Here is a 12,865-nt window from a genome sequence, read left to right on the forward strand (position 1 = left end):
TGTGGTGGCTTATGCCTGTAGTCCCAGCACTTTGGGAGGCCAAGACGGGTGGATCACTTGAGATCAGGAGTTTGAGACCAGCTTGGCCAACATGGTGAATCCCTGTCTCTACTAAAAATACAAAAATTAGCTCGGTGTGATGGCAAGCACATATAATCCCAGCTACTTGGGAGGCTGAGGCATGAGAATTGCTTGACAACTGGGAAGGCGGAGGTTGCAGTGAGCTGAGATCACACCACTGCACTCCAGCCTGGGTGACAGAGCGAGACTCTGTCTCAAAAACATAAAAAAAAAAAAAAAAAAAAGAGTCAGCCCAAAATGACAGAAAGGGTTTTAATCTGCCTTAATTTGTTTTTTGTTTGTTTGTTTGTTTGTTTTTTGGAACGAAGTAACATCCAATTAATTATTTTAAAGAAGCTTTCCAGTTTTTCTGTTTCCTTTCTTCTAATTTGAAGAGTTCTGCTAATTACTCAAGTTAATTTCCCAGTATCTTATTTTTTGAGTCAACAGTAGGTTTTATTACACACCTCATGTATTTCCACACTTGCCTGCAGTTGTCTGTGTGTGAATCCCTATGATAGGTACGAAGCTGTGTTTTTGACTTGCTGGTTTTGTCTTTCTGTTTCTGGTAAAAGCATGTGACATTATTGAGCTGTTCGTTCATTCATCCACTCAACAAATGCTTACTTCGTAGATTGACAGAACTCTTTAATTCCTCTTTTTTATGTGCTGAGTACACAAAAACTGAACAGATATTTGTGTTCTGAGTTCAGTGTTTAGTGAAATGGCGAAATGGACAAGCAGATACTCACAGTACTGTTAGTATTACCATCTGGTATAGTTTGGCCCTGTCTGCACCTAAATCTCATGTTAAATTGTAATCCCCAGTTTTGAGGGAGGGACCTGATTGGAGGTGATTGGATTATGGGTGTGGATTCCCCCCTTGCTGTTCTCGTGACAGTGAGTGAGTTATCACAGGTCTGATTGTTTGAAAGTGTGTGGCTGTGAAGGCTCCACTGGCTGCGGGCTGCAGCCGGGCCCATGTGCCTTCTGTGACAATAGAATCTGGCCTCCTCCCGCACAGTCGGAAGCCCCCGCCCCTTGTTCTGGAGCTCCAGCTCTCCCGGGGAGTGGTAACTGGGAAGGGTTAATGGCTCCTGGCCTTGCCTCAGGCCCTCACTCCTTTCAGGCAGTCATTAATTCCCTGGAAAGTGCCCGGTACCTGCATCATTACTCCATGATGCAGCTGTGCTATCTTTCTGAAAATGTGGGGACTGTCACAGTTGCCGACTTTCCTCTGAGGCACGAACTGATTTGCGTCCGTTTCCTCCTATGGGACAGGACTCTGTCGTAGCTCCCTGTGCTTGAGGAGGGGGGACAAGGATTTCTGGGGTCTTTGCTTGCCTTCTGGGGTTCTCCTTTGAGGAGGAGCTGGAGTTCTTCCTGGCGGGTGTGCTTATGGCTTAGCATGGGCAGGGATGAGGAGCAAGGCGATTTCCGACCTGAGGCACTTTAAGTGCTTCTGCCGTCTGCATTTCCCACAGACTTTCGCCATATATTGGTGCCCCCCACCCCCGCCTTCTCATGTAGGTAAGGGATGAGTCTTAATCTTCCTCTGGAGACCTCTGGGAGTGCCATGGTGACAAAGAGGACCAGCTTTGCCTCTTCTAACGTGGAAGCATTGACCCGGTGGCTGGGATCCTCGTCAGTGAAAAGACTGATGTCACAGAAGGGCAATGACAGAGCAGCTCGTTTCTTCCCCTGGGTAACTTCGTAGTTTCTCAGCTCAGCTGCATGGTTCTGCATCTGTTTGGATTTGTGACAGCTTTGTGCCTGCAGCCCCGCTGCCTGCAAGTCCTGTTCTCACCTGTGCTCAGAATCACCAGGGCGCTTGGTCAACGTTCAGATTCCCAGCCCCACTCTAGACTAACTGAGCCTTGATTTCTTTCCTGCTGCTGCCGCTCTCTCCTCCTCACCCTTCTCTCTTCCTTTAATGGTAAAAGGACCTGGTTGCTCAGGGTCACTGAAGCATCATAGGGTAGCCTGGCTTCCTTTTGATGAGGCCTGATCCAGAGGCTCCAGCCTGTCACTAAGCGTCCCTGACTCGCATTTCTGTTTCTTACTGTCCTCAGTGTGAGCTTTATCTTCAGGGGTCCTGTGTTTTTAGGGTATATCCCTAGATGGTCTGCCATACTTGGATATTCTTTAATTGGTTCTTTCCAGCTTTCAGGTTCGGTGAGTCTTAAGATCTAACATATAAAGTGTTCTCTGATATTCCCCTTTTCCCTCACTCTTGAAGAATCGGTTTGACCCTGTATCAGTCTGTTTTCATGCTGCTGATAAAGACATACCCGAGACTGGAAAGAAAAAGAGGTTTAATGGACTTATGGTTCCACGTGACTGGGGAGGCCTCACAATCACGGTGGAAGGCAAGGAGGAGCAAGTCACATCTTACCTGGATGGCGGCAGGCAAAGAGAGAGCTTGTGCAGGGCCACTCCCCCTTACAAAACCATCAGATCTCGTGAGACTTACTCACTATTAGGAGAACAGCACGGGAAAGAACTGCCCCCATGATTCGATTATCTCCCACCAGGTTCGTCCCACAACACTTGGGAATTCAAGAGGAGATTTGGGTGGGGACATAGTCAAACCATATCACACCCTCAGATCTGTTGGTGTATTAGGCCATTCTTGCATTGCTATGTAGAAATACCCGAGACTGGGTAATTCATGAAGAAAAGAGGTTTAATGGTTCTGCAGGCTGTACAGGAAACATGGCTCTGGCATCTGCTTCTGGGACGGCCTGGGGAAGCTTCCAGTCATGGCGGAAGGCGAAGTGAGAGCAGGCACATCACATGGCGAGGGCGGGAGCAAAGAGTGAGGAGGAGTGCCACGCTTCAGTGGCCAGATCTCAGGAGAACTCACTATCCAAAACAGCACCCAGCCATGAGGGAGCCACCCCCACGATCTGAACACCTCCCACCAGGCCCTGCCTCCAGCACTGGGGATTACAGTTCAACATGAGATTTCGGCAGGGACAAATATCCAAACTATATCAGGTGGCATTCCTGCACGTGTTCAGCTGGACGGGTTCTTTGGGTTTAAGGAGAAATTTATGATTTTTGTCCAAGGTTTTTGAGTCCTGATCTCTCCTACAGACAGCTTCTATCGTCTTTTCCGTGAAATCTTCCCTTTTCCACCCCCTTTTCAATTCCTGAGCTGGAACTAATTGATGCCTTTTCTCTACTCTTGTCTGTCTTTGCATGTGCATGCCTCTAATATAAGGCTTCACGTTATAGGATTCCTGTTACTTCTATTCTGTATTTATTTTTCTTCAAATTCCTTGACACCTTGCCATCCCTGACACATATTGTGAGGCCAAGGACCATTCACTGCTGTGTCCTTTTGATGCCTGGTGCTAAGCAGGTTGTTGGATGGGTGTATTTTAAGGAAAGTCACAAACTTCTGTAATAATTAGTTCTACTGTAGCAAATGTACTCACTTTTCACAAGTAAATCTTGTGATGTCCTATTGGGCATCTATTACATTTTCAGACAAACATCAGATTTGTTTCTGTCTGAAGAAGTCACGATATCCAGAAACCCCATGCCTGGACAATTCCGGGGTTTTGCTGCAAATTCCATCAGGTTTCCCGGTGTCCATATCAATGAGCATTGGGTCAAAACCCACAGCCAGTTTCGTCTGTCCCACCAGAGTCACAAAGAGTCAACGCCAGAATCTCCGTGGGCCCTGCTGCCGCCCTTGGGCCAGCCATCAAGTGGTGCCCCTCCCACACGGGTGGGCTTGTGTTGCATTTGCCTCTGCTCGGTTTGTGAGGTGTGGGGGTGGGCAGGGTGTCTGTCACTGCTTCGGATGAACAAAACATGCTGTGAGAAGTGTTGTGGACTCTGGATCGTAGGGTTTCCCCAGTCATCTGTTTCATTAGGGTTTCCTTAAAGTGTTTCTGTGGCACGTTGGTGGTGGTGGATCGTAGGGTTTCCCCAGTCGTCTGTTTCATTAGGGTTTCCTTAAAGAATTTCTGTGGCACGGTGGTGGTGGTGGATCGTAGGGTTTCCCCAGTCATCTGTTTCATTAGGGTTTCCTTAAAGCGTTTCTGTGGCACGGTGGTGGTGGTGGTTTTCACTGGACTTCTGTACCAGGAACGAGTCGTGTGTGCACCAGCGCAAATCAAAGCAAAGATGAACACGGTGCCCTGTTTCCCTCTTCTGCGTGCACCAAACTAGATCGAGGGAAAGATAAGCATGGTGCCCCGGGGCTGCGTTCCCCCCCACACGTGCATCCATGTGAAGAGAAACAGAAGTTAGTGCCACGGTGCTGCCTCCACTGTGCACTTGCTTTTCTATTTTCCTCTGTGAATTGTACCCTACTTTGCTTTCTGAGAATTTTGGTCTCTCTATAAATATGCATATTTTTCTTTTTTTCTTTTCTTTTTTTTTTTTTGAGACAGAGTCTTGCTCTATTGCCCAGGTTGGAGTGCAGTGGTATGACCTCAGCTCACTGCAACCTTTGCCTCCCGGGTTCAAGTGATTCTCCTGTCTCAGCCTCCCGAATAGTGGGGATCACAGGCACACATCACCATGCCTGGCTAATTTTTATATTTTTAGTAGAGATGGGGTTCCATCATGTTGGCCAGGCTAGTCTTGAACTCCTGACCTCAGATGATCCACCCACCTCACCATCTCAGGGGATCAGCAGTCCCAAAGTGCTGGGATTACAGGTGTGAGCCACTGCACCCAGCCTCGTCTCACTATATTGATTATGCCCCAATAATTTCACTATATTGATTATACCCCAATTTTTTTTTTTTTCCTTTACAGAGTTCTACTCATGTCTTTCTGATTTTTAGAGTGAAAGGTAGCTCCCCACTGAAAGGAAGAGCCGGTACTTCAGCCCTGTTCTCTGCTACCAGAGGCAGCTGGTGGCATTCCAGTGACTCAGTTAGTTTCCAGCCTCTGCCGGAGCCCTTGCCCACCCACTGCACAGACTGTGTCACCTTCTGCACAGTTCCGAGCAACGTGCTCCTGGGACACAGGGAGCTTACAGGGAGCTTCTGGAACGTGGAGTCTTTTTTCTCCCCCACTGCCAAGTGTACTGTTTGGGCTTCATGGGCAAGAGCTGTTAATACCCTATGCTTTAATTGCCCAAGAGAGAAGTATTACTATGTTTGGGGAAATGGCGGTTATTGTGTGGGACTCATAAGCACTGGAAAATCAGTAACATACTTAATAACTGTATTACTTACCATTTAAGTTCTTAGCTAAAGGACCAATATATATTTTGGCCGAGTGTGGTGGCTCACACCTGTAATCCCAGCACTTTGGAAGGCAAAGGCAGGCAGATCACAAGGTCAGAAGTTCGAGACCAGCCTGGCCTGGCCAATATGCTGAAATCCCGTCTCTCCCAAAAATACAAAAATTAGCGGGGCTTGGTTGGTGTCTGCCTGTAGTTGCAGCTACTCAGGAGGCTGAGGCAGGAGAATTATTTGAACCAGGGAAGCAGAGGTTGCAGTGAGCCGAGATCACGCCGCTGGACTCCAGCCTGGGCGGCAGAGTGAGACTCTGTCTCAAAAAGAAAAAAAAAAGAGTGTGTGTTTCTATTAGAACAAAGGGATCTTAGAGATGTAGTTTCCTAAATGTACAAATGCTGAGAAGGGCCCAGATATACAAAGAGCCCAGAAAGGGTTAGTGGCTTGCCCAAGGTCACACAGCCAGGAATGACAGAATCCAAATGAGAGACCAGGTCTCCTGACTGGCAGGTCACGTTCATGTCAGCACCAAGCCGAAGCGTGAAGCCGACTACAGTAGAAACTGTGTTTTCAGGGTCACTTGCTGTAACCAGGAGTAAAGAAAACCAGCGATACGGGCCCATGGCTTGTCCTGTCCAAGATCTGGTCCCAGGCAGTATTCAGTATTCCGCATAACTCTTAGGGAATTGCCTCTGAGCAGGTGGGTTTTATTAATGGATGACGTGGCAGGGAAGGCGTCTCCTGTCGTCTGTCCAGTGGCTGTCCAGGGTGAGAACGGGGGAGGTTTGCCATCAGTGGCCGAGGGCATCTCCTGCCTCTGGGGAAGCCACTGGATCATTTACTTTCCCTAGGAGGGTGGCTCTTGATTTTTTAATATCCAGTCTTATTTATGTGTGGTAGTTTTTATTTTTATTTTTTTCTGTGGAGATGAGATCTTGCTGTGTTGCCCAGGCTGGTCTTGACCTCCTGGGCTCAAGCCATCCTCCCACCTTCACCCTGCAAAGTGCTGAGATCACAGGTGTGAGCCACCGTGCCTGACCCTTTTCTTCTCTTTTCATTTTTTTTCAATTCTCAAGAGTTTTTGAACTTTCACTTGAGAAGCGCAGATGAAGTGGACAGCGCGGCGGCCTCAGCTCTGTACTCAGCAGCCTGGCCCTGGGCCACATGTGGCCACACCGTGGCATTTCTCTCCAAGCCCCAATTCTTCCAGAAAAGGAGGGAGAGGTGATGAAGTTCATCTTTACTGACTTTCTAATAAATTTTTATAACTCTTTATTCTAAATCTTTACAATGTCGTCTATGGCCTTAGCCCAGCACTGGTAAAATCAGCTTTAAAAATTTTAATGATGATTCAAAATATATGAGTTTGATCTTCATTATAAACGATTAACACATTAAAAAAATCCAATGTGGCATGAAAAGTTTAAAGTAACATTTAAGTACTGCTGACAGGGCGACCGTCTTTCCGGACCTGCCTAGCTGGTGTTAATGGCTCTTTCTTTTGAGCCCTGGTAATCTTTTGCACTCACCTTAGTTACAGTGTTTCTTTCTCACATTACTCGTTTTCGGAGCCGGCCTGTACCTGCATATGTTTATTCAACAAAACAGTTGTTTATGCTTTCAGGTGAGCTGGGCGCAGGCTGGTGCCCTGAGAACAGAGAGTTGAGGTACTGGTTCTTCTTTCCAGCTGGGAGCTGCCTCTCACTCTGGCTTGCTGCTGCCCTGCAGAGCGCATCTCTGGGGCAGGCGGTGGGGCTGCAGAGCTCGCGTGCCAGGACCAGGGGCTCCCGTAGGCCTGGCTGTGCCGTGCCTGACTGGAGTAGCCCGGGCCCTCCACTCTTCAAGCCTCGGTCTTTTCACCTGTACATTGTGGTTAATAGTAATATATTCTAGGGCTGTTTTAAGCATTAAAGCACTAAAGTGTATAAAATACTTCGCATAGTGCCTGGTGCAATATAGATTTCAGCCATTACTTCGTTATTTTTGCTCATGGCATCCTGTTTGAACAGCCCCGTGTTAAAGCAGTGCGTGAAGATGTGTACTTTGCGCTACTCTATGAATCAACCATAAAATAAGGGATGTGGGAAAATCTCAAGACTCATCAGGCTTGGCAATGAAGGTTAAAGACCATTTCTATTGCAGTGTGCCAGATTAGGAGACATGGGCTTGGGAGGAGCATGGATCCCCCTTCTGCCCTGTGCTGCTTGCTGGCTGGAAGGGGTGAACCTAGAGGAGCTGAGTCCCGTTGGAAAGCTGTGCCTTGTGTCTCCGTGAGAAGGAAAACAGCTTTATGGGGAGAAAGTGGGTCCAGCCAGAGGCAGAGCCTGTGAGGAGGCAGGAGACTAGGAGAGAGGGTCTGCTGAGACTTGCAGCCAGGCCGAGGGGCCAGCGTGGGGGCCTCGCCGCACTGTCCTGAAGATACACCCAGAAAACCGCTGGCTGTGCCTGCTGCCCTGGTGCATTTCAGAGGAGCAGATTTGCAAAGTAGTACATTTAAGTGCGTCCCTTTTTTCAGTGCTAATGGATTTCCTGATAAGTAGGAAATGTGAAAAATGCTGAGGAAAAAAATTGCCTAGCAACACAAAAATTACTTCTAATTTTCTGTATCCCCTTGTGGTCTGTGTCCTGTGTGATGGTATTATATAATCACATGCCATTTTATAGCCTGCTTTTAAAATTTAATACTCTTGTAACATTTTTGGTATTAATAATTGCTCTTAATCATAACTTTTAAAGCTATATAACATTTCATAATACACCTTTTTTTGTTCATTTATTCTTTGGGGCAGATTTCACAAAATCAAATTATTGTTTCAGTTTCAACATTTATGTAGTTCTTATTTACATATTATAATGAACCTTATAAAAGAATTGGACAAGTTATAACGTGGACCAATACTATCATAGAATTCCCTGTATTGGTTGCCATCACTTAGAAGAAGTTGGCTAATATAGTAAATATTATTTGGTATCATGAAATTCTCATTTAAAAATTTTTAAGTTGTTGGTTATAATAAAGAATGAATTTTCTTCATGTATTTGTTATTAGTTTTCATTCTAATGCATTTCTGCCTGTAAGGTATAACTATAACTTAACATGCATCCAAGTGCACACATCCAGAATATGCTACTGGGGGCGTCTTTACACACGCACGCACCAGTTCCCCACACCCACGTACCCCCCTCAACACCCACACCCAGGATGCGCCCACACCCTCCCACACACCTCCCACACTCCTGCACCTGCCTCACACCCACACACACGTGCATTCACACCCGTGTACACCCACCATACCCATGTACCCACAGACCCTCACACACACACTTACATTCACACCTGCACCTGTCTCACACCCACACTCCCTCCACACACACCTGCACCTCCCCCACGCCCACACATACAGAGGTGGGCCACATACCTGTGCTCCCACACATGCACACCCACGCATATACACGTGTAGACCATGTACCCATGCTCCCACACACAGGTGCACACCTGCACGCACACGCGCCCACACCCACGTGCACCCGTGTCACTGCCATGGAGGGCACCCCAGCAGTCCTCTAAGATTCCTGGAGTCTGGGCCAACTCCAGGCCTGCGGTGAATGGTCTCTGTCATTTGCCTGAGGTAATCGCACAAGGTGCTCCTTCTCGTGTCTGATTTTTCTCACTCAGCGTTGTCTGTGCGTGTGTTTTTGTTACTTGTCATTACTCTGAGAATTGCATTTGTGAATATACCACAACTGATTTACCCATTCTATTGTGGGTTTTTTTTTTTTTTTTTTTGAGACAGAGTCTCACTCTGTCACCCAGGCTGGAGTGCAGTGGCGTGATCTCAGCTCACTGCAACCTCCCCTTCCTGGGTTCAGGTGATTCTCCTGCCTCAGCCCCCCAAATAGCTGGGATTATAGACGCCTGCCACTACACCCGGCTAATTTTTAAATTTTTAGTAGAGACGGGGTTTCACCATATCGGCCAGGCTGGTCTTAAACTCCTGACCTCAGGTGACCTACCCGCCTTGGCTTCCCAAAGTGCTGGGATTGCAGGTGTGAGCCACCGCACCTGGCCTACCCATTCTGTTGTTGATGGACATCTGAGATGTTTACTGCTTTGGCTATCAAAAATATATCTGCTGTGAAAATTCTTGCACTTGCCTTTTCTTTGGTGTTTGTAGGGTCTATCCCCAATTGTAGAGATGTGGCATCATAGGACATATGTATTTCTGCCAAATATTTTTCTCAATATCACTGAGTAATTATTTAATAATTAATAGTATATTATAAATGTGTAACAGGTCCACAGAGGAAAAAAACTGTTCATAGGTAAACTTTCCTTGGGTGTGGGAAGGAAAAAGAGTACAGTAAAGTTTCACTTATAAAAACAAGTGCTGTGTTCATTTCCCTGGTTCTTAGATGTGTGATTTGTAATTGGAAGCTGTTCACTGGGAATGTTTCTGAACCTGCTGTGGGAACTGCAGCGGCCCCGAATGGAAAGGGCGGGCGCACATGCTCACCGGGCTCCCGCTCTGCGGCGGGCAGGCCGGCCATGTCTGTCTGCTCCCTGGCCCCAGCACCCGGCACTGGCGGCCCCGCTCTACTCCAGGGAGATTCTGGCTCAGCTCACACGGCTCTGGCACTGGCCGGGTATGAGTTCCATTCTGAGCAAGTCCAGAATGACTCTTCGGGGTGACCTTATACTGCTGTGAAGAAATAACTGAGACTGGGTGATTGATAAAGAACAGAGGTTTTTTTGGCTCACATTTTGGAGCTGTGCAGGAAACATAGCAGCATCTGCTTCTGGGGAGGCCTCAGGAAACTTCCAATCATGGCGGAAGGCGAAGAGGGAGCAGCCGCCTCACATAGTAGAAGCAGGAGCAAGAAGAGGGGAAGATGCCACTCACTTTTTGGTGGTGGTTGTTGTTGAGACGGAGTCTCACTTTGTCGCCCAGGCTGGAGTGAGCGGCGCGATCTCGGCTCACTGCAAGCTCCGCCTCCCGGGTTTACGCCATTCTCCTGCCTCAGCCTCTCGAGTAGCTGGGACTACAGGCGCCGCCACCACGCCCGGCTAGTTTTTTGTATCTTTAGTAGAAATGGGGTTTCACCATGTTGGCCAGGCTGGTCTCAAACTCCTGACCTCAGGTGATCCGCCTGCCTCATCCTCCCAAAGTGGTACAATTACAGGCGTGAGCCACCACGCCCAGCCCATGCCACTCACTTTTAAATGACCAGGTCTCAGGAGAATTCACTCTCGTGAGGACTGGACCAAGTGGGGATGGTGCTAACCCATTCGTGAAGGCCCATCCCCATGATCCAGTCACCTCCCACCAGGCCCCACGTCCGACATTGGGATTACAATTTGATGTGAGATTTGGACGGGACACAGATCAGACCCTGAGAGGAGCAGCTGGAAATAATGAAAGGACCATCTGAGGCTTGGGTGACGTGTAGGTGCTACTGGGTATTGTGGAGACAGTTTAAAAATAGCATTTAATGTTTGTTTTGATTGCAAACGTATTGCGGAGTGGGCCAGGCACGGTCAGTCTCAGACCTCATTAGGCAAAAATGTTAAAAGTATAAATAAAGCACAAAGAAGTAAGGGAAAACCACCTACAATTCCACCATGCGGACACCATTCAGGCACCTGCTAGTTTTTTGTTTGGACACGCATACTTTTTAAAAACAAACAAACTAGAATAGGATGTAGCATTCGTACAGTTTCTTTTTTATATTATCTTCTAAAATATATATTACATCGTTCCATGCCACTGAGTAGTCTGCAGTATACCGAATGGCATCATAATATTATATTACCCTCAAATACTGCAATTTATTTGAATAGTTTCCTATTACTAAACATTTAGGTGACTTCTAATTTTTTTATTACAATAATCAATGCGATAGTAAACGTACTTGGATATAAATCTTTTGTGCAGATCCATGAATATTTTTCTTAGTACAGATTTACTTTTAAAAGAGGAATTACGTTTTCTCATTGACTTGGGTATTGGTAAGAAATTAAATGTGAAATCATTTCAATTCCTCTAAAAGTTATCCTGGAAAGCATGGCGATAGTATATTTAACTTTCTTATGTAGTGGCTAAAATGTTATACCATTTAATGTCATAAGATAATAGGCACCAGTGGCTGTTGGACTTGTTTTTGAAAAGAGAATAAAAGCGTGTGAATATACAGCCCTTTCTTACTCTCTCCCACCTTAATCATGTCTGACATATGAGTCGAGTTCTGCCCACTATAGACAGAGTGGGCCAGGCACGGTCAGTCCCAGACCTAATTAGGCAGTCGTGGCCTGCTGCCCCTGCCCTCCCCAGCAGCCATGCAGCAGGCTGGGAGGACCTTGCTGATAGGGACAGCCCTGAGCAGCTCTGGCCTTGACACCAACAGTGGCTCAGTCTTAGAACCACTTGAAGACACAGCATTTGGTGCCTTCTTTCTTTAAGACTGGATGTGACCAGAGGGCAATCTTACGTAGCTTGCAATCTTAAAAATGTTCCACAGGGATTTTCTAACTTGTCTTTGGAGAGGAGTCCAGTAAGAAATTATAGAAGTACATACTGTTGGCATAATAACAATCAATTAAAGATGTATCTGTCATGAAATGTGCATGTGATTATTCTTTGTAATCATGACGTCTGATGAAGGTACTGAGGAAAGTGTTTGAGATCCTGATGTGCTCTTTTCTTGTATTTCTAGATCCACATCATAGATTTTGACGATGAAAACAACATTATAAATAAAAATGTCCTCCTCCATCAAGCGGGTGAAATCTGGCACATTAGCGCTAGCCCTGCAGACAGAGGCGTGCTGGCGACCTGCTACAACAGAAGTAAGTGCGGCTTTTCTAAGGTACCTGGTCACTGGAGGTAACTGGAGGTATTTCCTAAGACTGGTTTTGTATTGCTAATGGGTCGACACATGACTTAAAAGATTTAGCCATTAATGAAGGTGTTGCATACACAGAGAAGCTGTGATATTGTGAGTAGATGTTTGCAGAAATTATTAGAATCTTAAGATTCTAAGAATTGAAGCTGGAATCAGCTGTTCCAGGAACGTTGACCCCTTGGTCAGGGAAGTACGGTGCTGGAGATTCTGGCGAGGCAGACACAGGCGTCCTGATGCAGAAACTCTACGTTGCAGGGAGCAGCAGGGCTTCACCTCTTTCCTATAGTGTCTTGGTGACCGTCTTCCAGTCCTCTTTGGTAAGGGCAGTTCCATGCACACACGCGCGTTGCCTGGTGATACGCCTGGTAGGCTTCTTCCTGCCTGCTATTGGGCTCTCCAGGCTCTCGGGGCTCTGGGGCTCTGGGACCTTAGTTTGTGTCAATGCAGACGCCTGAGTCACTGAACTGAGGCTCCCTGTTCCCCAGTTCTTGTTTGGTCATCGTCAATGACTCCTTTCTGAATTCTGGCTCTATGGAGAAATATCTCCTAGGATCTCCTTCTTTACCATGTAAGCCAGAACAAATTCTTTCTAGTTTTTGATATGTAGTTTCTAAAATGTTGCCTTCATTTGTCCCACAGGCTGAATGACTGTTTAGATACTTTTATTGCATTCTGTCTGATCTTCCCTCTCACACCCT

The 12,865-nt window shown here is 46.8% G+C and overlaps 3 protein-coding genes across 11 annotated transcripts in view; 1 reads left to right on the forward strand and 2 right to left on the reverse strand.

The window, feature by feature from the left end:
• Positions 1–12,865, forward strand: part of EIPR1 (EARP complex and GARP complex interacting protein 1) — a 579,020-nt gene that overhangs the window by 426,131 nt on the left and 140,024 nt on the right. For all 3 annotated transcript variants that reach the window (XM_050754050.1, XM_050754049.1, XM_050754051.1), the window contains one exon: positions 11,979–12,111. In XM_050754050.1, the coding sequence (XP_050610007.1) occupies positions 11,979–12,111 (133 nt within the window). The remainder of the gene's footprint in view (positions 1–11,978; positions 12,112–12,865) is intronic.
• Positions 1–12,865, reverse strand: part of COLEC11 (collectin subfamily member 11) — a 361,397-nt gene that overhangs the window by 303,923 nt on the left and 44,609 nt on the right. The window lies entirely within an intron of this gene.
• RPS7 (ribosomal protein S7) overlaps positions 1–12,865 on the reverse strand; it is an 838,959-nt gene that overhangs the window by 241,396 nt on the left and 584,698 nt on the right. The gene's annotated exons all lie outside the window — the stretch shown is intronic.

The sequence above is a fragment of the Macaca thibetana genome, chromosome 13 (genome assembly GCF_024542745.1).
Source record: "Macaca thibetana thibetana isolate TM-01 chromosome 13, ASM2454274v1, whole genome shotgun sequence".
Classification (NCBI taxonomy): domain Eukaryota; kingdom Metazoa; phylum Chordata; class Mammalia; order Primates; family Cercopithecidae; genus Macaca; species Macaca thibetana.